A 27,362-nucleotide genomic window follows, 5' to 3' on the forward strand; every position below is an offset into this window, starting at 1 on the left:
AAAAGACCTGAAAGTTTAGCTACAAATTGCCAGAAGGTACATGTGAGATGCAAGCATAGATTTGACTGTTTTGGTGAACACATATCCTTCTCTGCTCTACTCCACTATGAAGCTAAGACTTCATTGCCTGTAATGACTGAAAAAAAGTAATGTGACTGTTGTCCTGTTCCATTTGTCCTCCTCTGACCTTGGCTGGAGCTCCACACTGAGCTCTGTGAGTCAAACCATGGCATATACTGCAGTGTTTTGGGATTGCCTTTCATTGCTATACTGATGATACCCAATTGTACATGCCGGTAACTGCTGCTAATCTCAGTCAAATAAAATCTTTAGAAGATTGCCTTGCATTAGTGAGAAGTTGGATGTCTAGCAACTTCCTACTTTTAAACTCTGATAAGACTGAAATGATGGTTCTTGGTCAGAAAAGCATCTGCATCAATTTGATCAGCTAGTGCTTAGCTTGGGTTCATGTGTTATACATCATACGGACAAAGTGAGCAATCTTGGGGTAATTTTTGATCCTACACTGTCTTTTGACCTCCACATAAGGGACATCATGAGGACTGCTTTCTTCCATCTGGGAAATATAGCGAAGATTCATTCCATCATGTTTATGGCTGATGCTGAGACCCTGATTAAAGCTTCTGTTTCTTCTAGATTGGATTATTGCAATGCCCTATTTTCAGGGTTACCACAGTCCAGCATTAGGGGTCTCCAACTGGTTCAGAATGCTGCTGCCAGACTGTTGACATGAAGCAGAAAATTTGACCACATTACACCCATTCTGGCATCTCTTCAATGGCTGCCTGTCTCTGTGAGAGCAGATTTTAAAGTTCTCCTACTAGCTTACAAAAGTGTTCATGGACTGGCACCTTCCTACACTGGCTGACTTAGTAAAAAACCTATGATCCGGCCCGGGCCTTGCGCTTGCAGGATGCAGGACTATTTTGTGTTCCTATTGTGAATAAAAAGTCTGTGGGGCAAAGTGTTGTGTGGGCCGCTGAAGAGGAGGTACTGCTGGCCCACCAATACCAGATGGCGCCCTGCTTGAAGTGCGGGCTTCAAGCACGAGAGGGCATCATAGCAACCGGGAGTGACAGCTGTCACTCGTCATCAGCACCAGCTGTCACTCATCACACATCACCATCACCATAAAGGCCGGACTGCCACTCCACCTCCCCGCCGAGAAATCAGTTACCAGAAGAGGTAATTTCTCTGCTGTATTTACAACGAATAATAGTCTGATCTCAATTGCAGCCGTTTTCTTGTGACGTGTTCCTTATCTGCTGTATTGGCGTTTGGTGTAGACAGCGACGGCTTCGCTTCACACCCCAACCAGATAAGTGGTTAGACAGGAGCTGCACGAGTGTGTGATTGGAGGTGGAGGTGCTCCCTCCCAAAGGAACACAGGCTGTGGAATTACTGAGTGTGCGAACTCACACTCATCTATACTGTTTCTGTTCTCTGCCAACAGTATCAGGTCTGACAGCTGGAGACGGTGGCCACCTGGGGATCCAGGACTTGGCGGATCCGGTGTTCTTCAGGTCCGTTGGCGGTGAAGGCCGTGTGGGATCCGGCTCGGTTCTGGACGGACGTCTCCTATCCTCAAGCCTGCCCACACGTCACTCAACATATAATTGTCTGTACTACCAAAACTGTATTTGTCTGTATTGCGTTGTGCATTTCACAACATTAAATTGTTACTGTTTGGCTTATCCACTGCCCGTTCATTTTACGCCCCCTGTTGTGGGTCCGTGTTCCTACACTTTCACAACAGGATTTCTCGGCCAGCGTCATGGATCCCGAGGGGCGTCAACCATCGCCTGAACAGCCAATGGAAGAGCGAGGTGCACAGGCGCCAGCAGGAGGCGTGTTAGGTGAGCTGCAGCACATCTTAACCGCTTTTACTGCTCGGTTGGACTTAGTTACCGAGCAGAGCATTATTCTGAATCGGAGGATGGAGGCTCTCACCGCCCAGGTGGAAGCGCATGCTCAGGGCGCTGCTGCAGCACCTCCTCCTGCTGACCGAATGCCAGAAACAGACATTCCACTGGTCGTTCAACGAACCCCCCACCTTCCCCTGAAGCATACATAAGCCCTCCGGAGCCGTATGGAGGCTGTGTCGAGACGTGTGCGGAATTCTTGATGCAGTGCTCGCTCGTCTTTTCACAGCGTCCCGTCATGTACGCATCAGATGCTAGCCGGGTGGCTTACGTTATAAATTTGCTTCGAGGAGAGGCACGCGCCTGGGCTACGGCGCTCTGGGAGCAGAATTCACGGCTCCTAACGAAATATGCTGGGTTTGTGAGGGAGTTCCGACAAGTGTTCGACCACCCTCATAGAGGCGAGACCGCTTCAAGCATGCTGCTGTCGATAAGACAGGGGTGTCGGAGCGCAGCGAATTATGCAGTCGACTTCCGCATCGCGGCAGCGTGAGCCGGCTGGAATGCTGTTGCGCTCTGCGCTGCCTTCGTAAACGGACTGTCTCTGGTCCTTAAGGAGCACCTGGTGGCGAAGGACGAGCCGCGTGATTTAGACGGGCTTATCGACCTGGTTATACGGTTAGACAACCGATTAACAGAACACCGACGGGAGCGAGACGAAGGGCGTGGTCAGGCACAAGCCGTCCCTCTTCCTCCCAGGTCCGAAAGGAAGCCGTCTTCCCCACGCTCCACAGCCAGGGCACGTGACGACAGCGCCCCCTGCTGACATTGTTAGAGAGACGAGCAGTTTTGTGAAAGTGTAGTGACATGGACCCACAACAGGGGGCGCAAATGAACGGACAATGAAAGAGTCAAATATGAACACTTTACTGTTGTGAATGAGCACAACACAGAGGAATGTGAAATTTAACAGACAGTCAATCACAAGGGTGACGTGTGGGCAGGCTCTAGGATAGAAGACGTCTGTCCTGAGATGAACCGGAACCACACGATTTCCTCTGCCACCGAACCCGGAGAATACTGGAGCCGCCAAGTCCCGAGTCCCCAGGTGGCCACCGTCTTCGAAGGTCGGATCTGGTACTGCTGGCAGGGAGCAGAGACAATAAGATATGGGTGTGTGCACACCCAGTAGCAAAAACGGTGGGAATGCCACCTCCACCTCTAACACACACTCGTGCAGCTCCTGTCTACCCACTTATCTGGTAGAGGTGTGCAGCGGAGCCATTGCTGGACACACCGAACGCCGGTCACACAGACACGGAACACCACAGGAAAGCGGCTGCAAAAAAGAGTTCAGACTGATACACAGTTCCCTTTCAAGGCTGAGAATACTACCTGAACGGTTTGACGATATGTCGGCGATGAGGTGGAGATGACGTCCGGGTTTTATGGAGTGAGATGATGAAGCATGAATGAGTGACAGCTGTCAGGAGATAATGAGTGATAGCTGTCACCCCCGGCTGTGTCCGTGGCGGCAGCGCCCTCTCGTGCCTGAAGCCCGCACTTCAGGCAGGGCGCCCTCTGGTGGTGGGCAAGCAGTACCTCCTCTTCTGGCGGCCCACACAACAGGACCCCCCCCTCGACGGGCACCTCCTGGCACCCGACCAGGCTTATCGGGGTGTCGACGGTAGAAATCGGCCAGGAGGGCCGAATCTCCTTCAAACAGGAGCGTTCTTCAGGTCCATACCCCTCCCAGTCCACCAGATATTGGAACCCCCGGCCCATTCGACAGACGTCCAGGAGCCGACACACTGTCCAAGCCGGCTCCCCGTCAATGATCCGGGCAGGAGGCGGCGCCGGACCGGGAGCACAGAGGGGTGAGGTGCGGTGCGGTTTGATCCTGGAGATGTGGAACACCGGGTGGATCCGCAGTGAAGCTCCAGCTCCCAGCTTCACTGCGGCAGGGCTAAGGACCTTGAGGATGCGGAAGGGTCCGATGAACCTGTCCATTAGTTTCGGTGACTGTACCTGAAGCGGGATGTCCTTTGTCGACAACCACACCTCCTGCCCGGGCTGATATGCAGGGGCCGGAGACCGCCGGCGGTCTGCATGGGTCTTGGCCCTCGTCCGGGCCTTCAACAAGGCAGAACGGGCGGTGCGCCACACCCGACGGCACCTCCGAAGGTGGGCCCGGACCGAGGGCACACCGACCTCTTCCCTCAACCACAGGAAATAATGGGGGGCTGGGACCCCAAACACACCTCAAACGGGGAGAGGCGGTGGCAGAAGACACCTGGCTGTTATGTGCATACTCGATCCAGGCCAGGTGGTTGCTCCAGGCCGTCGGGTGCGCGGATGTCACACAGCGGAGGGTCTGTTCCAACTCCTGGTTGGCCCGTTCTGCCTGTCCGTTCGTCTGTGGATGGTACCCGGACGAGAGGCTCACGGTGGCCCCCAGTTCCCTGCAGAAACTCCTCCAGACGTGAGAGGAAAACTGGAGACCACGATCCGAGACTATGTCAGTAGGGATCCCATGCAGACGGACGACGTGGTGGACCAGGAGGTCCGCTGTCTCCTGGGCCGTAGGGATCTTCGGGAGGGCCACGAAGTGGACCGCCTTGGAGAATCGGTCCACTATCGTGAGGATGGTGGTGTTGCCCTGGGACGGTGGGAGGCCCGTGACAAAATCCAGGCCGATGTGGGACCAGGGGCGATGAGGCACAGGAAGCAGTTGGAGCAGTCCTTGGGACTTCCTGTGGTCAGCATTGCCCCTGGCGCAGGTGGTGCAGGCCTGGATGTACTCCCGGATGCCGACCTCCATAGACGCCCAGAAGCGCTGCCGGACAACTGCCACGGTCCTTCGCACCCCCGGATGACAGGAGAGCTTGGAACCGTGACAGAAGTCTAGGACCGCAGCCCTGGCCTCTGGTGGGACGTATAGTTTGTCTTTTGGTCCAGTTCCCGGGTCTGGGCTTCGTGCCAGGGCCTCCCGGACGATCTTCTCCACGTCCCAGGTGAGGGTGGCCACGATAGTGGACTCAGGCAGGATGGGCTCCGGTGGATCCGACAGCGCAGTTTTGACCTCCTCTTCGTGCACCCGGGACAAGGCATCCGATCTCTGGTTCTTGGTCCCGGGGCGATAGGTGATCCGGAAGTCAAAACGCCTGAAGAACAGTGACCAGCGGGCTTGCCTGGGGTTCAGCCGCTTGGCGGTCCTGATATACTCCAGGTTCCGATGGTCAGTGAAAACCGTGAATGGCACAGATGCTCCCTCCAACAGGTGTCTCCACTCCTCAAGAGCCTCTTTCACCGCAAGGAGTTCTCGATTGCCGACGTCATAGTTCCGTTCAGCCGGGGTCAACCTGCGAGAAAAGTAGGCACACGGGTGAAGAACCTTATCGGTCTCTCCGCTCTGGGATAGCACGGCTCCTATCCCTGAGTCAGAGGCGTCCACACCGTTCCGACCAGGTGAAGGGGACTTTTGGAGAGGTCAGGGCTGTCAGGGGGCTAACTACCTGACTGTAGCCCTTAATGAACCTCCTATAGAAATTAGCGAAGCAGAGGAACTGTTGCAGCTTCCTACGGCTTGTTGGTTGGGGCCAATATCTCACCGCCGCAACCTTGGCCGGATCAGGGGCAATGGAGTTAGAGGAGATGATAAACCCCAGGAAGGACAAAGACGTGCGGTGAAACTCGCACTTCTCGCCCTTCACAAACAGTCGGTTCTCTAACAACCACTGCAGGACCTGACGTACATGCTGGACATGGGTCTCAGGATCCGGAGAAAAGATGAGAATATTGTCCAGATATACGAAGACAAATCGGTGCAGGAAGTCCCGCAAGACGTCGTTAACCAAGGCTTGGAACGTCGCGGAGGCGTTGGTGAGGCCGAACGGCATGACCAGGTACTCAAAGTGACCTAACGGGGTGTTAAATGCCGTCTTCCATTCGTCTCCCTTCCGGATCCGAACCAGGTGATACGCATTCCTAAGATCCAGCTTAGTAAAGATTTTGGCTCCATGCAGGGGGTTGAATACAGAATCCAACAACGGCAACGGGTATCGGTTGCGAACCGTAATCTCATTCAGCCCCCTGTAATCAATGCATGGACGGAGTCCGCCATCCTTCTTGCCCACAAAAAAGAAACCTGCACCCATCGGGGAGGTGGAGTTCCGGATCAGCCCAGCAGCTAATGAGTCCCGGATGTAGGTCTCCATTGATTCGCGCTCAGGTCGTGAGAGGTTGTACAGCCTGCTGGACTGGAACTCAACGCCTGGAATCAGATCAATGGCACAATCATACGGACGGTGCGGGGGAAGGGCGAGTGCCAGATCCTTGCTGAAGACATCAGCAAGATCGTGGTACTCAACCGGCACCGCCGCCAGATTGGGATGGACTTTGACATCCTCCTTAGCATGTAAACCGGGAGGAACCGAGGATCCTAAACACGCCCGATGGCAGGTTTCGCTCCACTGAACCACCACCCCAGACGGCCAATCAATCCAGGGATTGTGTTTCAACATCCACGGGAAACCCAAAATCACGCGGGAGGTAGAAGGAGTCACAAAAAACTCGATCTCCTCCCGATGATTCCCAGACACCACCAGAGTTACAGGTTGTGTCTTGTGCGTGATTAAAGGGAGAAGGGTGCCATCTAGTGCCCGCACCTGCAATGGCGAAGGAAGCGCCACCAGAGGGAGCCCTACCTCCCTTGCCCATCTGCTATTCAGCAGATTCCCTTCTGACCCCGTGTCCACCAGTGCTGGGGCTTGAAGGGTTAAATCCCCGCTCAGGATTGTAACTGGGAGTCGTGTGGCAATATGTGTGTGTCCCACGTGAATGTTATGACCCCCCCTTAGCCCAGTCTCTAAGGGCGGGTGTTGTCGTTTTGGCCGTTTGGGGCAGTTTCTCTGTATGTGCTCTTTTGAGCTGCAGAGAAAACACTCCCCGCGGACCAGCCTCCTCATTCTGTCAGCTGTTCTCATTTTGGCCCTGTGCGTTTCCCTAGCAATGTCAGCAGGGGGAGCTGTTGCCCCACGGAGCGCTGCGGCTGTGGAGCATGGGGAGGGCAGAACCTTTTCGAACCCGGAAGGGAGAGGGACGGCGCGTGCCCGGCCACGTCCTTCGTCTCGCTCCCGACGGCGTTCCTCCAACCGATTGTCTAACCGTATAACGAGATCGATAAGCCCATCTAAATCCTGCGGTTCTTCCTTAGCTACCAGGTGCTCCTTCAGGACCAACGACAGTCCGTTTATGAAGGCGGGGCGGAGCACAACGTTATTCCAGCCGGACCTCACAGCCGCGATGCAGAAGTCGACTGAATATTCGGCTGCGCGCCGGCGCCCCTGTCGCATTGACAGCAGCACTGTTGAAGCGGTCTCTCCTCTGTTAGGGTGATCAAACACTGTTCTGAACTCCCTCACAAACCCAGTATAAGAGGTAAGGAGCCATGAGTTGTGCTCCCAAAGCGCTGTAGCCCAAGCGCGTGCCTCACCACAAAGCAAGTTAATAACATAAGCCACCTTGCTGGCGTCAGACGCGTACATCATGGGTCGTTGTGCAAAGACGAGCGAACACTGCATCAGAAAGTCCGCGCACGTCTCCACACAACCCCCGTACGGCTCTGGGGGACTTATGTATGCTTCAGGGGATGGTGGGGGGGGGGGGGGTTCGTTGAATGACCAGTGGAACATTAATATCAGGCACAGGGTCGGCAGGAGGAGGAGCCGCAGCAGCGCTCTGATCGCGCGCTTCCACCTGTGCGGTGAGAGCCTCCATCCTGCGATTAAGGATGACGTTTTGCTCAGTCATCAAATCCAGCCGAGCGGTAAAGGCAGTGAGGATTTTCTGCAACTCACCGAGCACGCCTCCTGCAGACGCCTGTGCACCCTGCTCTTCCATTGGCTGTCCAACAGATGGGTGACGCCCCTCGGGATCCATGACACTGGCCGAGATATCCTGTTGTGAAATTGTAGTGACACGGATCCACAACAGGGGGCGCAAATGAACGGACAATGAAAGAGTCAAATATGAACACTTTACTGTTGTGAATGAGCACAATACAGAGGAATGTGAAATTTAACAGACAGTCAATCACAAGGGTGACGTGTGGGCAGGCTCAAGGATAGAAGACGTCTGTCCTGAGATGAACCGGAACCACACGATTTCCTCCGCCACCGAACCCGGAGAATACTGGAGCCGCCAAGTCCCGAGTCCCCAGGTGGCCACCGTCTTCGAAGGTCGGATCTGGTACTGCTGGCAGGGAGCAGAGACAATAAGATATGGGTGTGTGCACACCCAGTAGCAACAACGGTGGGAATGCCACCTCCACCTCTAACACACACTCGTGCAGCTCCTGTCTACCCACTTATCTGGTAGAGGTGTGCAGCGGAGCCGTTGCTGGACACACCGAACGCCGGTCACACAGACACGGAACACCACAGGAAAGCGGCTGCAAAAAAGAGTTCAGACTGATACACAGTTCCCTTTCAAGGCTGAGAATACTACCTGAACGGTTTGACGATATCTTGGCGATGAGGTGGAGATGACGTCCGGGTTTTATGGAGTGAGATGATGAAGCATGAATGAGTGACAGCTGTCAGGAGATAATGAGTGACAGCTGTCACCCCCGGCTGTGTCCGTGGCAGCAGCGCCCTCTCGTGCCTGAAGCCCGCACTTCAGGCAGGGCGCCCTCTGGTGGTGGGCCAGCAGTACCTCCTCTTCTGGCGGCCCACCCAACAAGCAGGGCCAAAAGGCGATCAGATCAGAGACAAAGGAGGCTGGTCCGTGGGGAGTGTTTTCTCTGCAGCTCAACCGAGCACACACAGAAAAAATGCGCCAAACGGTCAATACAGCAGCACTCGTCCTTAGAGACTGGGCTAAGGGTGGGTCACAATATCCACACGGGGAGACCCCGAAAATCTGCACGCATCCCAGTCACGATCCTGACCGGGATTTAACCCTTCACGTCCCAGCACTGGTGGACACGGGGTCGGAAGGGAATCTGCTGGATAGCAGATGGGCAAAGCAGGTTGGGCTCCCTCTAGTGGCCTTACCATCACCATTGTCGGTGCGGGCACTAGATGGCACCCTTCTTCCACTAATCACACACTAGACACAGCCAGTGACATTGGTTGCATCTGGAAATCACAGGGAGGACATTGTGTTTTATGTAACACCTTCTACCTCCCGAGTGATTTTGGGTTTTCCATGGGTGTTAAAACACAATCCCTGGATTGACTGGCCATCTGGGGTTGTGGTTCAGTGGAGCGAAACCCGCCACCGGGAGTGTTTAGGACCCTCGGTTCCACCCGGTGTGACAGCTAAGGAGGAGGTTTTAGTCCCCTCCCAATCTGGCGGCGGTGCCAGCCGAGTACCATGACCTTGCTGACGTCTTCAGCAAGGATCTGGCACTCATGCTGCCCCCGCACCATCCGTACGATTGTGCCATTGATTTGATCCCGGGCGCTGAGTACCCGTCCAGCAGGCTGTACAACCTCTCACGTCCGAAACGCGAATCAATGGAGACCTACATTCGGGACTCGTTAGCTGCCGGGTTGATCCGGAACTCCACCTCCCCGATGGGTGCTGGTTTCTTTTTTGTGGGCAAGAAGAACGGCGGACTCCGTCCATGCATTGATTACAAAGGGCTGAACGAGATCACGGTTCGCAACCGATACCCGTTACCTCTGTTGGATTCAGTGTTCACGCCCTTGCATGGAGCCCAAATTTTCACTAAACTGGATCTCAGGAATGCTTATCACCTGGTTCGGATCCGGGAGGGAGACGAGTGGAAGACAGCATTTAACACCCCGTTAGGTCACTTTGAGTACCTGGTCATGCCGTTCGGCCTCACCAATGCGCCCGCGACGTTCCAAGCATTGGTTAATGACGTCTTGCGGGACTTCCTGCATCGGTTTGTCTTCGTATATCTAGACGATATACTCATCTTTTCTCCGGATCCCGAGACCCATGTCAAGCATGTACGTCAGGTCCTGCAGAACCGGCTGTTTGTGAAGGGTGAGAAGTGCGAGTTCCACCGCACTTCTTTGTCCTTCCTGGGGTTCATAATCTCCTCCAATTCCGTCGCCCCTGATCCGGCCAAGGTTGCGGCGGTGAGAGACTGGCCCCAACCAACAAACCGTAGGAAACTGCAACAGTTCCTCGGTTTTGCAAATTTCTACCGGAGGTTCATCAAGGGCTACAGTCAGGTAGTTAGCCCCCTGACAGCCCTGACCTCCACAAAAGTCCCCTTCACCTGGTCGGATCGGTGCGAAGCCACGTTTAGGGAGTTGAAACGCCGGTTCTCGACTGCACCAGTTCTGGTGCAGCCCCATCCCAATCGCCAGTTTATAGTTGAAGTGGACGCCTCTGACTCAGGGATAGGAGCCGTGCTATCCCAGAGCGGGGAGTCCGACAAGGTTCTCCATCCATGTGCCTACTTTTCCCGCAGGTTGACCCCGGCTGAAAGGAACTATGACGTCGGCAATCGGGAACTTCTAGCGGTGAAAGAGGCTCTGGAGGAGTGGAGACACCTGTTGGAGGGACCATCGGAACCTGGAGTACATTTGGACCGCCAGGCATCTGAACCCCAGGCAAGCCCGCTGGTCACTGTTCTTCGGGCGTTTTGACTTTCGGATCACCTACCGCCCCGGGACGAAGAACCAACGATCTGACGCCCTGTCCCGTGTGCACGAAGAGGAGGTCAAGACCGAGCTGTCAGACCCTATGGAAACCATCATCCTCGACTCCACTGTCATGGCCACCCTCACCTGGGACGTGGAGAAGACCGTCCGGGAGGCCCTGACTCGGAGCCCGGAAGCGGGGACAGGTCCGAAGGACAAGTTGTACGTCCCACCAGAGGCCAGGGCTGCGGTCCTAGACTTCTGTCACGGTTCCAAGCTCTCCTGTCATCCAGGGGTGCGAAGGACCATGGCAGTGGTCCGGCAGCGCTTCTGGTGGGCGTCTATGGAAGCCGATGTCCGGGAGTATGTCCAGGCCTGCACCACCTGCACCAGGGGCAAAGCCGACCACCACAAGTCCCAAGGCCTCCTCCAGCCTCTGCCCGTGCCTCATTGCCCCTGGTCTCACATCGGCCTGGACTTTGTCACGGGCCTCCCGCCGTCCCAGGGCATGACTACCATCCTCACGATAGTGGACCGGTTCTCCAAGGCAGCCCACTTCGTGGCCCTCCCGAAGCTCCCGACGGCCCAGGAGACTGCAGACCTCCTGGTCCACCACGTTGTGCATCTGCATGGGATTACATCGGATATCATCTCAGACCGTGGTCCTCAGTTCTCCTCTCAGGTCTGGAGGAGTTTCTGCAGGGAACTGGGGGCCACCGTGAGTCTCTCGTCCGGGTATCATCCTAAGATAAACGGACAGGCAGAGCGGGCGAACCAGGAATTGGAGCAGGCCCTCTGCTGCCTAACCTCCGCGCACCCGACGGCCTGGAGCAACCATTTGGCCTGGATCGAGTACGCTCACAACAGCCAAGTATCATCGGCTACTGGCCTCTCCCCATTTGAGGTGTGTTTGGGGTACCAGCCCCCATTGTTTCCGCTTGTGGAGGGAGAGGTCGAGGTGCCCTCAGTCCAGGCCCATCTGAGGAGGTGCCGTCGGGTGTGGCGTGCCGCCCGCTCTGCCCTGCTCAAAGCCTGGACAAGGGCCAAGAACCATGCAGACCGCCGGTGTGCCCCGGCCTCTACGTATCAGCCTGGGCAGGAGGTATGGCTTTCCACAAAAGACATTCCCCTGCAAGTGGAATCCCAGAAGTTGAAGGACAGATACATTGGACCTTTCACCATACTCAAAGTCCTCAGTCCAGCCGCAGTGAAGCTGAAGCTGCCAGCTTCACTGCGGATCCACCCGGTTTTCCATGTGTCACGCATCAAACCTCATCACGTTTCACCCCTCTGTACCCCCGGACCAGCGCCGCCTCCTGCCCGGATCATCGACGGGGAGCCGGCTCCTGGACGTCCGTCGGAAGGGCCGGGGGTTCCAGTATTTGGTGGACTGGGAGGGGTATGGACCTGAAGAACGCTCCTGGGTGAAGTGGAGCTTCATCCTGGACCCAGCCCTCCTGGCCAACTTCTACCGGTGTCACCCGGACAAGCCTGGTCGGGCGCCAGGAGGCGCCCGTTGAGGGGGGGGTCCTGTTGTGTGGGCCGCTGAAGAGGAGGTACTGTTGGCCCACCACCACCAGATGGCACCCTGCTTGAAGTGCGGGTTTCAAGCACGAGAGGGCGTCATAGCAACCGGGAGTGACAGCTGTCACTCGTCATCAGCACCAGCTGTCACTCATCACACATCACCATCACCATAAAGGCCGGATTGCCACTCCACCTCCCCGCCGAGAAATCAGTTACCAGAAGAGGTAATTTCTCTGCTGTATTTACAACGAATAATAGTCTGATCTCAATTGCAGCCGTTTTCCTGTGACGTGTTCCTTATCTGCTGTATTGGCGTTTGGTGTGGACAGCGACGGCTTCGCTTCACACCCCAACCAGATAAGTGGTTAGACAGGAGCTGCACGAGTGTGTGATTGGAGGTGGAGGTGCTCCCTCCCAAAGGAACACAGACTGGTGCGAACTCACACTCATCTATACTGTTTCTGTTCTCTGCCAGCAGTACCAGGTCTGACAGCTGGAGACGGTGGCCACCTGGGGATCCAGGACTTGGTGGCTCCGGTGTTCTTCAGGTCCGTTGGCGGTGAAGGCCGTGTGGGATCCGGCTCGGTTCTGGACGGACGCCTCTTATCCTCAAGCCTGCCCACACGTCACTCAACATATAATTGTCTGTACTACCAAAACTGTATTTGTCTGTATTCCGTTGTGCACTTCACAACATTAAATTGTTACTGTTTGGCTTATCCATTGCCCGTTCATTTTACGCCCCCTGTTGTGGGTCCGTGTTCCTACACTTTCACAACACAAAGAGCATTCTCTTATCATGTCCCCTTTCTGTGGAACAGTCTTCCAGCGTCTATAAAGCAGTCAGATTCTGTGGACACTTTTAAAGTCAGATTGAAGACGCATCTATTCTCCCTCTCATTTAGTTAGCATATTTGTCATTATGTTTTTTATTGTTGTTATTATGCTTTTTATTTCTTTTAATATTTAATATTTATTTTACTCTTTTAATTGTGCTTTTTAATCTTTTAATTCATTTTAATTTGTTTTTGGGTTGTTTTGTGTGAAGTGCCCTGGGGGCGAGGCTGTCATGAATTTGCGCTCTACAAATTGAAGGAATTGAAATTGGAATTTAACTGAATTTGATTATACCATTCATGAAAAAAGTGCAAAACTGTTGTAAGTCCATAATGAACTCCAGGTATCTACTTACATATTAAAATGTGCAGGTGCTGTCAAGCATGGCAGTGGAAAAAAAAAACAAAAACCCTGCACACACCCGCATAATCCAAACAGAATGTGCACATAGAGAAAATGGAAAAAGAATTCATTTAAAAATTTTCCATGGTGACAGGCTTTTAGTTTGTTAGTGCTATTGGTTGTCATTATAACAGTAATAGTGCTGCAGATTACTTGTCTGATGTAACGCACGCTTTTGGTGACAGTCGAACTGCATGTCTGCTTGTGCTGAATTGACACTGGAGCTTTCAGAAGCCCAGAATGAATCATCAGTTACAGGAAAAGCATAAGATAAAGCTCTCCACCTGATCTCTGCTCAAAGTTTTTAACACGCACAAAACTTTGTGATGAACTCTGTGGACAAAATCTGACATTTTGTGCTTGATAACAGCTCTTTGTAAAATTAACTTGATTCATAAAATCACGACACAGCCCCGAACATTGTGCACCCGTTGGCTGCAATATTGAAATGATATTGCTCTTTTTTTTCAGAGTTCATGTCCAAGCTCACCTCATTCCAGTCATGTGTCAGTGGATGATCTGCTGTTGTACTGTGCGGCCGTTGGACGGTCATAGGGTGCTCTGTGGGGTGTTTTTGCGTGGTGTGTGTGGTATTTGTGCATCTTCCAGAATTGACAACTCTTCTGCAAAAATCAGGTGCAACTTCATACGTCTCCGCAACCATTGGGATCATGGCAGTTTGTGAGAAGATACCGAGTGGACCCTGTAAGCTCCTGGCACCAGATCAGTGCCTCTTTGGCATAATGCGGCATTCCATGCGATTTCATGACCGCACAAGGACCGCTGGACACACCCCATCCCTGTGTAACGGGGGTTAAGAGAAACTACAGTCACTCTTATTAAATGCAGTGAGCATGGCCTTACAATAAGTAACACTAATCTGTGCTCACAGCTCAGTGACCATGGGTTTGAGTTGAAGACCGGAAATATGTATAATGTGTCATTACTACAAAAATCCAAAGAGTCTGACAGAAAAATAGATTAGATTAGATAGAAGTTTATTAATTCCTTGGAAAGACTCCTCAGGGAAACTGAGGCAGGATTTTCATAACAAAGGCAACTCTATATATCTGTAATCAGGCTTAAGCGAGTTTCCTTTAAATAAAACCACTCCAACAAGCACATACAATGTTTTAACTGTAAGCTTTGGCATGTGTTTGCACCCCAGAGGTACCATTCCAGTGTTGTCCAAGTGACATCCTGGATGTGTTGACACGTGCAGCCACCTATATTTCCTGTTTGTAGACAGTGTGTCTGACTGACTGGATCTATAATGAAGTATCTTACCAACACCATGTGCTCCAGCCTTACAGCTGTAGTGAAGCAGTGTCATGTCAGTCAAACCATCACGGTCATTCACATGGCACCCACGCTTCAGAATCTGAGAGAGACAGAGGCAGAGAGCCAGACAGTTGAAGGATAAGTGTGAGATTGATCGATTTATTCGGTTTTATTTTTATGTTTCTTATGGCTGTCTTCTCTGTATGATGGGCAACACGCAACACCTATATAAACACACACCTAAACACTTTCATCTTTAGGCCGGTGCAAATACTGAATGTTTTATATGAGACATGAATAGCAAAATATGCTCTGATTTGTTTATTGTATTAGTTGCAAAAGAAATACTGGAAGAAAATCAAGCTTCAGCCAAAAATAAGTGTGCAATTTTGTTTCAGTGCGTTTCATCAATGAAATGCACATGATCATCCCACTGATCAATTCATATCATACCTGAAGTGATCGCAATATGTCTGTATATATCAAAACTGGATTTGTGCAAAAGTTAAAGTTAACGTCTCAGTTAGCAAGACAACATAAAAGTACTCATGACTGTAAGTCTCTCCGCATGCATGTGCTAATAATTAGTGATCGCTGATTTATTTTATTTCTCTCACTCTGAGTGTGAGAAGGTGCATTTCCAGAAAACATTTCACTCGAAAATCCTCTGCATTTTTTGGCAAGTTATGCACATGTTAGAATGAGCAGAAACATCCCAATGACTGACAGACAGAGGGAAACGAACCTGCTCGGTCTGAAAATGAAGCTTCTGAGCTGCTATTCGAAAGTGATGGCTTGGATTTACAGAGGATTTACAGACACGAGAAGACACACTTTAGCCCGAAACTCTTAACTTTTTCAGTGTTGCATTTTGGAACCTAAAGTGTGGTGATGCATTATTTGTCTGGATGCTGGTTTACTGAAGCTGTGGACATGGACGTGGGGACATCTGACACTGTTTTTAACAGACTGTCTGGACACGGAAATGGATTTATCACATTGGAAAAAATCAGAATACATTATTTCCAGGAGTTAATGGATGTTATTTTACATGCCACGATCTAGTGTGCAAGCGTGCTTCTTTGATCATGTGGAGTTTACATTTGATATTAAATATTTAACACAATGAGTCTGGCATGTTCAGGCTTTTACCCCTTTTGTGTTTTGTGGTAAGCTTTTTATTTTTTTGCTTTGAGAGAGTGTGAATTTGGAGCTGGAGTGTGTGTATGTGCGTGTGTGTGTGTGTGCTGCAAAGCTCGCTGTGTGTGTGTGTGTGTGTGCGCGTGTGTGTGTGTGTGTGCTGCTGCTCTTTGCTCCTCTCAGCTCGCTGCAAAAAGGATTGTCTCCAAGACATTTTTTCCCCCGGCAGCAGATGTATTTTTTTTTATTTATTGATAACACTCATAATTAATTGTGCACAAAGCTGAACCTGGAGCAGATATTGTTACTGACAGGCTGCTTTTATGGCTCATGTCCATGCAGGTGCACAGAAACCTTCTCAGAGCTGCAGCTTTTACCGTGACTGCATCAAAATGAACAGTTTTCACTTAAAAACGAGTCATCATAACACAACATCACACTTATGTCAACTTTGGAATTAATCTGTGCCTCCATTCTTAACGTTACCAGCTACATTCCACTGAAGCGCACGCTGGGATGCTTATAGTAGCGACGTCACTTGTCTGAAAAGGATATTGTCAGAATGTCGGCAAAACACAATAGCAAAACGAGAGCATTTCCATTTATGACGGAATATGACTGTTAGGTTTTGTCATCTTGCGATAACGGTCATTCCAGTGAGATTCTCATGAGAACTGGAATTCCAATAGTCATGTCAACAGATGGGTAGGTCCCGCTAAATATTGCCATTTAGTTGTTTTTTGCAATCCAGTATTGCCATAACGTCATCTCTTATAAGGTATATAACAAGCTCTCTGTCTCAAACTCTGTCCATAAGCACCACATCATGTACATATTTTATTGTCATATGACACTTTCTGTATGTCATGTGACCTGTAAAAGTGGAAAAACTGCATTCATTGTAGTTTTCTGAAATAAGGTCTTTTCAAATTGCCTGAAAAACCACCCTCTGTGAATGCAAATACTTTTTTGTGATTGATACATATGTAGGCAGCACGGTGGCTTGGTGAATGTGGGTCAAAGTGACAATCGAGTCAAACAAGCAGTTTGAAAGTTAGATACACACACACACACACACACACACACACACACACACACACACACACACACACACACCAAGTTCATCCAGTTATATCAAATTTCATCAAAGATTTGAGGTGCAGTCCTGTCCCCTTTATCTGGTGTCGTCTGTGTATGTGTCCTTTTATGTTTGTGTACAAGTTCTTACCTCGTTACCAATCACATCAATCTTGTGTTGCACTTGGGGAACCCACTGTCGCACGATAGCAAACAGCTCAGGAATGGTGGTCCGAGGATCCATGAGGATCTCCAAACAGGCCGGGTCGTTGGGGTCAAAAAAAGTGAAGGCTGGTGAAGGACAATAAAAGCTCAGGATAAACATAATGAGAGATACTGTTTGCATTTCATTTTTTTCCCCTTCATTTACATTGGTGAGTTGGGACTGGGTGCCCCAAGACACGAGTTCAATCTCATTCATGGGCACTTCAACACTCAATTGGGGTCAAACCTACCAAAGAGATTATCTACTACGCTATCACTGGCCCTAAACCTAATGATGAAAACACCATAAAAATAAACAAAAAGAGAAACAAGACTGAGATGTTCATTGAAAGTGTATATCAAACAAATTTAGTCAGCCAGAGAAAACATGACATGAGTTAATGAAGATATAAAGATGAGTTTAATGGTGAAATAAAGTTGAACTAGCGTGTTGCATGTGGGGATCTACAGGTTCTAGATTGGGTAGTGTTTATAAAATAGGTAGCTGACATTTTGTGTGGTAAGGGTGGTAATGAATTAAGCAAAGCTTGTATAATGAGTTGGAATGGCGTGTGAGTCCAGAATGTTTTTCAAACCTCAGACCTCAACAATTTTTAGGAAAAGAACTCAACCCTTTTATTTCCTGTTAATTATGTAATTTTTAATGTTAATTTACTGTCTTGATGTATTTATAAATTGTTTAGGTTCTTGTTATCATATACACTATTATTTTTTTTTATTTGTACTTCTACTTTGTCATTTGATTTTTAAATGTACCACAATGGAAATATGAGGTCTATTAGAAAAGTATCCAACCTTATTATTTTTTTCAAAAACCATATGGATTTGAATCACGTGTGATTGCACCAGACAAGCTTAAACCCTTGTGCGCATGCATGAGTTTTTCCACGCCTGTCGGTTGCGTCATTCGCCTGTGAGCAGGCTTTGAGTGAGGAGTGGTCCAGCCCCCTCGGCGGATTTTCATTGTCAGGAAATGGAGGAATGATTTGGGCTTTTTTTCCATCAGAATTTTTTCAGAAACGGTTAGAGACTGGCAGCTGGAAACCATTAGAAAAATTTATCTGGCTTTCGGTGAAAATGTTACGGGCTTGGTAGAGAATAAGGAGTGTTACTGTCACTTTAAGGACGGCCCCCAGTGGCTGTGGGGCGCGCCGCGCTCCGAAGCCGCCATCGACAGGCTGAACGACCATTTCATTTCTAAACGAATGGCTGTCTGGATCTGTGACCATCGTGTGCCATTTCTCTGGTTATCACAAGAGCTGGACATCAAACCATTTTCTGGCAGATTTCACTTTTAACAAGAGATTTTGTCATGGAAAGCCGAGCGGAGGCTTTCACCACCTCGCACCACCGGTGCCGCATGGCGCACAGCAACGCCGTGATGAAGCCTCACGGGACATGTTCTGGCATGTCCAGGCACATCCACAATTTCTCGGATAATCACTTGATGGAAAAACCACCTACAGCTGTCTGAACGCCATCTCAAAGCCGTCCTGTGAGACCAAAACGGAGGTGGTTTTGTCTTGCTCCAGTAGTGAATCCATCGTGACGCGCGAAGCCTCCGCTCGGCTTTCCATGACAAAATCTCTTAAAAGTGAAATCTGCCGGAAAATGGTTGATGTCCAGCTCTTGTGATAACCAGAGAAATGGCACACGATGGTCACGGATCCAGACAGCCATCCGTTTAGAAATGAAATGTTCGTTCAGCCTGTTGATGGCGGCTTCAGAGCGCGGTGCGCCCCACAGCCGCTGGGGGCCGTCCTTAAAGCAACAGTAACACTCCTTATTCTCTACCAAGCCCGTAAAATTTTCACCGAAAGCAAGATCAATTTTTTTAATGGTTTCCAGCTGCCAGTCTCTAACAGTTTCTGATGGAAACAAAGCCCAAATCATTCCGCCATTTCCTGACAATGAAAATCCGCCAGGGGGGCTGGACCACTCCTCACTCAAAGCCTGCTCACAGGCGAATGACGCACCCGACAGACGTGGAAAAACTCACGCATGCGCACGAGGGTTCAAGCTTGTCTGACGCAATCACACGTGATTCAAATCCATATGGTTTTTGAAAAAAATAATAAGGTCGGATACTTTTCTAATAGACCTCGTAAGTGTTTTCACTTTCTTCTGTCATCCATGTATTTTTAACATATTTACAATTATATTATATTGAACTTAAAATCACTCCCCACACTCATGCTTTTAATATAAAGAAGACTTACTTTCCCCTGCTGGAAGGGCGTGAGTCCAGAAGGTAGTTAGCAGCAAGCACGCATGCAAAGCTGCTTTAAGCAGGTGGTTTTAATTTGACAAATAAAGTGTGGCTGAAGACAACCACTAAAACATTTCAGTCATGGTACGAACATGAAACTTGAGTCACTCATGGTAATAGCAACATGAGACTTATCTAAACTGACTAAACCAACTGAGCTACAAAACACAATGAATCAATAACACTAACAACATTGTTAAACCAACATGAACCACAATAACATTTATAACCTCAAAAACCCGAACTCCCATGGTGCACTGCAGCACAGTGGGACTTCAGGAAAGTGCACTGTTAACTAAAATTGCTAATTTCTCCAAAAATATTTGTCCTATTAACTTTCTATTTTTGTAGCATTCATGCTTGACCCAAAATACATGAGCATGCCAGATGACAAATGTCAGCTCTCCCTGGTTTTTGCATGATTGAAGCCATACACAAACACATGCACACGCACAGAGGCCACTTGGCTATTATAATATAGATAAAGCCATTTCCAAAGGAAAGACTGCAAATAATTCCCACTTGTGTTGTTAAATGTTCAGGAAAGTGCATTTCTTCAAACACATTTGATCCATGAGCATCACAAGTAAGTCAAATCAAAAGCCAATATGACCCAAGCATCCGTGTGCACACAGAGGAGTACATTCAAAAACATTCATAAACTCTGAACGATAATACAGTGGGTCCAATAAATATTTAGTCAGTCCCTGATTGTGTAAGTTCTCCTACTTAGAAAAATGAGAAAGGTCTGTAATTTTCATCATAGGTACACTTCAACTATTCTTCTTCGTCTTTCGGCTGTTCCCGTTAGGGGTCGCCAAAGCAGATCAATCGTTTCCATCTCACCCTGTCCTCTGTATCTTCCTCTGTCACACCAACCACCTGCATGTCCTCCTTCAGCACATCTATAAACCTCCTCTTTGGCCTCCCTCTTCTCCTCCTGCCTGGTGGCTCCATCTTCAGCAACCTTCTCCCTATATAATTTAATTCAATTTTCAATTTATTTTCATTTATACAGCGCCAAATCACAACAGAGTTGCCTCAAAGCACTTCACACAGGTAAGGTCTAACCTTACCAACCCCCAGAGCAACAGTGGTAAGGAAAAGCTCCCTCTGAGGAAGAAACCTCAAGCAGACCAGACTCAAAGGGGTGACCCTCTGCTTGGGCCATATGGCTATATACCCTGGGTCCCTCCTCTGCACATGTCCAAACCATCTCAATCTCGCCTCTCTGACTTTGTCTCCAAATCGTCCCAACTGAGCTGTCACTCTGATATGTTCATTCCTAATCTTGTCCATTCTTGTCACTCCCAAAGAGAATCTCAACATCTTCAACTCTGCCACCTCCAGCTCTGCCTCCTGTCTTTTTGTTAGTGCCACCGTCTCTAAGCCGTACAACATAGCTGGTCTCACTACTGTCTTGTAAACCTTCCTTCACTCTTGCTGATATTCTTTGGTCACAAATCACTCCTGCCACCTTTCTCCACCCACTCCACCCTGCCTGCACTCTCTTCTTCACCTCTTTACCACACTCTCCATTACTTTGAACAGTTGACCCCAAATATTTAAACTCATCTACTTTCACCACTTCTACTCTTTGTAACTGCACTATTCCACTGGGCTCCCTCCCATTCACACACATGTACTCAGTCTTGCTTCTACTGACTTTCATTCCCCTTCTCTCCAAAGCATATCTGTACCTCTCCAGACTAGACTGAACTTGCGCTCTACTCTCACTACAGATCACAATGTCATCTGCAAACATCATAGTCCATGGGGACTCCTGTCTAATCTCATCTGTCAACCTGTCCATCACCATTGCAAACAAGAAAGGACTCAGAGCTGATCCTTGGTGTAATCCCACCTCCACCTTGAATGAGTCTGTCATTCCGACTGCGCATCTCACCGCTGTCACACTATTCTTGTACATGTCCTGCACTACCCTAACATACTTTTCTACCACTTCAGACTTCCTCATACAATACCACAGCTCTTCTCTTGGCACCTTGTCATAAGCTTTTTCTAAGTCCACAAACACACAATGTAACTTTCTGGCCTTCTCTGTACTTCTCCAACAGCATTCTCAGAGCAAACATTGCATCTGTAGTGCTCTTTCTCGGCATGAAACCATATAGATGCTCACAGATCTTCACCTGTTTTCTAATCCTAGCTTCTACTACTCTTTCCCATAAATTCATGCTGTGGCTGATCAACTTTATGCCTCTGTAGTTACTGCAGCTCTGCACATCACCCTTGTTCTTGAAAATAGGAACCAGCACACTTCGTCTCCACTCCTCAGGCATCCTCTCACTTTCCAAGATTTTATTAAACAATCTGGTTAGAAACTCTACTGCCATCTCTCCAAGACATTTCCATGCCTACACTGGAATGTCATCTGGACCAACTGCCTTTCCACTCTTCATCCTCCTCATAGCAGCCCTCACTTCTTCCTTACTAATCTCTTGTACTTCCTGATTTACTCTCACCACATCATCCAGCCTTTTCTCTCGCTCATTTTCTTTATTCATCAGCTCTTCAAAATATTCCCTCCACCTTCTCAGCACACACTCCTCACTTGTCAGCACATTACCATGTGCATCTTTTACCACCCTAACCTGCTGCACATCCTTTCCAGCTCTGTCCCTTTGTCTGGCCAATCAGTACAAGTCCTTTTCTCCTTCCTTACTATTCAAGTTCTTGTACAGCTCGCAATATGCCTTTCCCTTCGCTTTTGCCACTTCTCTTTTTGCCTTACACCACATCTGCTTGTACTCCTTGCTACTTTCTTCATCTCTCCAAGTATCCCAAAACTTTTTCGCCAACCTCTTTCTCCTTATGCTTTCCCAGACCTCTTCATTCCACCACCAAGTCTCCTTGTCTTACTTCCACTGTCCAGATGTCATACCCAGTACTGTCCTAGCTGTCTCCCTCACCACATCTGCAGTACTTTTCCAGTTGTCCAAAACTGCTTCCCCTCCAACCAGTGCTTCTCTCACCTGCTCGCTAAATTTCACATGTCTTCCTCCTTCAGCTTCCACCATCTGATCCTTTGTTGAGCTCTCACTCTCTTCTTCTTCTTTACCTCTAAAGTCATCCTACAAATAAACCATCCTATGCTGTCTAACAACACTCTCTCCTGCCACCACTTTACAGTCTCTGATTTCTTTTAGCTTGCATCTCCTATAAAGAATGTAGTCCACCTGTGTGCACCTTCCTCCACTCTTATATGTTACCCTGTGCTCCTCCCTTTTCTTAAAGTAGGTATTCACCACAGCCATTTCCATCCACTTTGCAAAATCAACTACCATCTGTCCTTCCCCATTCCTATCCTTGATACCATATCTACCTACCATATCTATCTACCTATTACTTCCTCATCACCTCTGTTCCCTTCATCACCCCATTGATGCCCACTGAAGTCCACTCCTATCACCACTCTTTCATGCTTGGGCACACTCTCCACCACCTCGTCTAACACACTCCAGAAATCTTTCTCCTTCATCTCACAACCTACCTGTGGGGCATATGCACTGATGATATTCATCATCACCCCTTCAATTTCCAACTTCACACTCATCACCCTGTCAAACACTCGCTTAAGCTCCAACACACTTTTAACATACTCTTCCTTTAAAATGACCCCAACACCATTTCTCTTCCTGTCCTCACCATGGTACAACAACTTGTACCCACGCCGATGCTCCTGCTCTTACTTCCCTTCCACTTGGTCTCTTGCACACACAATATGTCTACCTTTCTCCTCTCCATCATATCAGCCAGCTCTCTCGCTTTACCAGTCATATTACCAACATTCAAAGTCCCCAATCTCATTTCCACCCTTCTAGTTTTCGGCAACATGGACTTTCAACTCCCTCAACAATTTTTCTATGGGGGTTGAGGTCTGGAGACTGGCTTGGCCACTCCAGGACCTTGAAATGCTTTTTACGGAGCCATTCCTTCATTGCTCAAGCGGTGTGTTTGGGATCATTGTCATGCTGGAAGACCCAGCCACGTTGCATCCTCAATGCTCTCACTGAAGGAAAGAGGTTTTGGCTTAAAATCTCATGATACATGGCCCCGTTCATTCTTCCCTTAACACAGATCAGTCGCCATGTCCCCTTTGCAGAAAAACAGCCCCAAAGCATGATGTTTCCACCCCCATGCTTCACAGTAGATACGGTGTTCTTGGGATGCAACTCAGCATTCATCTTCCTCCAAACATGATGAGTTGAGTTTTTGCTAAAAAGTTCCATTTTGGTTTCATGTGACCACATGATATTCTCCAAATCCTCTTCTGGATCATCCATATGCTCTCTGACAACCTTCAGACAGGCCTGGACATTTACTGGCTTAAGCAGGGTACACGCCTGGCACTGCAGGATTTGAGTCCCTCTTTGCATAGTGTGTAGCCTTTGGTACTTTTGGTCCCAGCTCTCTGCAGGTCATTCATCAGGTCCCTCTGTGTAGTTCTGGGATTTTTGCTTGCCGTTCTCATGATCATTTTGACCCCACCAGATGAGATCTTGCATGGAGCCCCAGACTGAGGGAGATTATCAATGGTCTTGTATGTCTTCTATTTTCTTACAATTGCTCCCACAGTTGATTTATTCACACCAACCTGCTTGCCTATTGTAGATTCACTCTTCCCAGCCTGGTGCAGGTCTACAATTTTCTTCCTGGTGTCCTTCAACAGCTCTTTGGTCTTGGCCATGGTCGAGTTTGGAGTTTGACTGTTTGAGGCTGTTGACAGGTGTCTTTTATACAGATAACGAGTTCCAACAGGTGCCATTAATACAGGTAACAGGTGGAGGACCGAAGAGCTTCTTGAAGAAGTTACAGGTCTATGAGAGCCAGAAATCTTGCTTGTTTGTGGATGACCAAATACTTATTTTCCACCATAATTTACAAATAAATTCTTTAAAAATCCTACAATGTGATTTCCTGGATTTTTTTCTCATTTTGACTCTCATAGTTGAAGTGTACCAATGATGAAAATGACAGACCTCTCTCATCTTTCTAAGTTGGAGAACTTGCACAATCAGGGGCTGACTAAATACTTTTTGGCCCCACTGTATGGGGCAAACCTAATTTGTAACAATACCTTTCATTTGCTACGATGGTCACGGCACAGGAAAGCAACATTTTTCAACCTTTCCTGTGAAAATGCCCATAATAACTATACAATTATTTTTTTTACACAAATCTGTTGCATCAGTATCTTCTTATCCATGTCAGGGATGGTTGCCAAACAGGAAAAGAAAAAATAAACACAACACAGGGGAGAGGAATCAAAAACAGTTCTTGTACACCAACAACGCCCAAACCTTTATCAGCCTCATCACATCAGACGTAACCTCTGACATTGGCAGCTTCTCTTCCTGCCAGCTCTGCACTCTGCAAACAACAATAGATTTGATTTCACAAACCAAATGCTATCACTGCAAAAGCACTGGAACACACCGACAAGAATCCTTACTGTCCCCACTGTCAACATCCTCAGCAAGGTATTTTAGAACTCTCATTGTGACAGCATGGTGCTTGTGAATTTGTTTCCGAAACAAGAATGCAGTTCAATTCAGGTTGTTTTATTCGTGACCAAGTTCACTTCAACCTTCTGAAAAGATTGATTCTAAGGATGTAACAGGAATATAAATTGTCTAAGGAATTTAACTCCACTAAATACTACCAACTACTGTACATTCAAATAGAGCTCCTCTGGAATCACTTTAAAAAAGCAAAATAAAGGTTATTAACTGATATAAATATAATACCACAACCTCAAAACTGTACTGTTTATAATAATCTTTGTTTTGCTTTATTAAAGCAAGGAAGTTGTCAAACCTGAGGAAACTCAACAGCACACTAACAAGCTCAATTTATAACCTCTCCAAGAAACTCTGTCCAGTGTCGAACTTTTCAGAGGTCTTACTAAGTTGATCTTACCAGGTTACCAGGTTTCACCTTGATACACAACGTCTTTTGTCAAGACATCACACACATCAACCACACAGATGGACAGGTAGACAGACAAACATACACATGGAGTCAAACAATTTCTCAACCTGTATATTTGTGCAACAGTAAAAAGTCCAAGTTTTCTGACTATATATATATATATATATATTTGTTCTGTTTTGGTTTATTTGGATAGTCTGGAACTTTTATGTCCAGGGTATGTCATAAATGGATTTCCATTGTGGCAAGCATTCATTTATCTGTCAAAAATAAACAGGACGCCCGATTTCAGCCTTTAGGGCCCCTTCGGACATAACACAATTGAAGCCGACTAGCGCACAAAGGAGGAATTGCATGCCATTCATGAAAAATCAGAGCTGCCTCTAACGCCTCGTACACGTGTCGCTACAACTATTCATGCACACCAGCGGCCAAAAGACAGAGTGCCCTGTGAGAGCCCATTCGCGCTGTTAGGACGAAAAGAGTGAGCAGATGACCACTTTAGAGTTGGATGTGAAATTTGTCTAAGTGCCCCACGAGTGTTGTGTTGCAAAGCAACACACATCTGGCATGCAAGTGTGTCGGCTCCCCCCAACACATGTGGCATGCATGTGTATCACGCGTGTGTCGCCCCACCAACACATGTGGCGTGCGGGAGGAGAGGGGAGCACACTTGCATGGAATGCTGATATGTATGTACAGATGGGGAGCGGCCAGCCACTTCTGAGTGCACACAGCACGGTGAGGCGCCTCTCTGCTGATCGCCAGCCAGAAACTCACTGACAGCTGCAAATGACGGCTCAGTGCACACAACGTCACATTAAAAACACAGGGACCACAGCCAGGACAGGACCACAGCCGTATTAATAATTACTACAATAACTACATATACAATTACATAACAAATAACTAAAAAATATGGGAGGCACGTCCATCTGGGAGGAGACCCTGGGGAAGACTCAGGACTAGGTGGAGAGATTATATCTTCACACTGGTCTAGGAACGCCTCGGGATCCCCCAGTCAGAGGTGGTCAATGTGGCACGGGAAAGGGAAGTCTGGGGTCCCCTGCTGGAGCTGTTGCCCCCGAACCCGAACCCGGAAAAGCGGTTGAAGATGAATGGTGAGATGATAACTAAAAAAATGATCACATAACACAGAAACAGAGAGTGACATGTTGGTGTGTGCGTTGAACGTGGCCGCCGACAGCAGCAGCTGTTGAGATCTCTGGTTCTGGACATCACATAACGCGTACCGTGTCCTTACAACTGTCCACTGTGATATGCATGTGTCTGCTTGCTGTCCTCACGTTGAAATACATTAAAACATATATCACTTTTGCGACAGGCTGCAGCGAGCACACAGCGTGCACATTGACAGGCTGTCCCAGGTTAAATGGACCATCAGATCATGTGAACACGCGGCAGGTGATCTGGATGTCATGTCACCCATGTCTGCTATGTTCGACATGACCCGGTGTCTGTCCTGTGGTGCTTCGCCAACAGGACATGCATGCCTGCCCGACGTGCGCGGGGCCGACTGGACACGCCGGGCCAGCAAATGTGGACATAATGAGAGCACACTGCTTCATTCATGTCATGTCATGACTGTATGGCTATGACCATGAGTCATCTACACAGTAAAATCACCAGTGTAAAACAAACACTGACAGTGTTAAATTAACACTGCCAGTGTACATATGGTCCTACTCTGGCCAGAGTGGGACCATATGTTCACTGGTTCATACTTGTATTGTCCACTCAATAAGAGGGATTCAATAATTTGCGGTGTTTTTTATGATGTGTGGGTTTTATTTTTTTGTCTCCACAGCAGAGGCGCGTTGTGGTGCAACACGTTCCAGCTGCTCACACTGTGTTCATGCAACTGTGCGTCCCTCACGACAGCAGGTGGAATGTTTCGTGGTTCTGCATTTTATGTTTGGTTTGCGAATTTTCTTCCGGTTTCTGCGTCTTTCATGTTAAACATGGCCAACCAGAGGATTCAGGCAGCGCTACATCAAACAAGTGACATTTGGTGGGTAAGGTGATCAGAGCCCTGCGTGGGACTAATTTCTCCATCCCATTTCCGCCCAGTCCCGCTGAATTTCGGGTCGTTACCTCCTGCACCCGCAACGTGTGTGTTAC

The 27,362-nt window shown here is 48.7% G+C and overlaps 1 protein-coding gene across 2 annotated transcripts in view; it reads right to left on the reverse strand.

Moving 5' to 3' along the window:
• clip3 (CAP-GLY domain containing linker protein 3) overlaps positions 1 to 27,362 on the reverse strand; it is a 73,777-nt gene that overhangs the window by 26,852 nt on the left and 19,563 nt on the right. For both annotated transcript variants that reach the window (XM_034168218.1, XM_034168217.1), the window contains exons 3-4: positions 16,923 to 17,062; positions 14,561 to 14,654 (exon numbers count right to left, since the gene is read on the reverse strand). In XM_034168218.1, coding sequence (XP_034024109.1) covers positions 14,561 to 14,654; positions 16,923 to 17,062 — 234 coding nt within the window. The remainder of the gene's footprint in view (positions 1 to 14,560; positions 14,655 to 16,922; positions 17,063 to 27,362) is intronic.

Source organism: Thalassophryne amazonica, chromosome 4 (assembly GCF_902500255.1).
Source record: "Thalassophryne amazonica chromosome 4, fThaAma1.1, whole genome shotgun sequence".
Lineage (NCBI taxonomy): Eukaryota > Metazoa > Chordata > Actinopteri > Batrachoidiformes > Batrachoididae > Thalassophryne > Thalassophryne amazonica.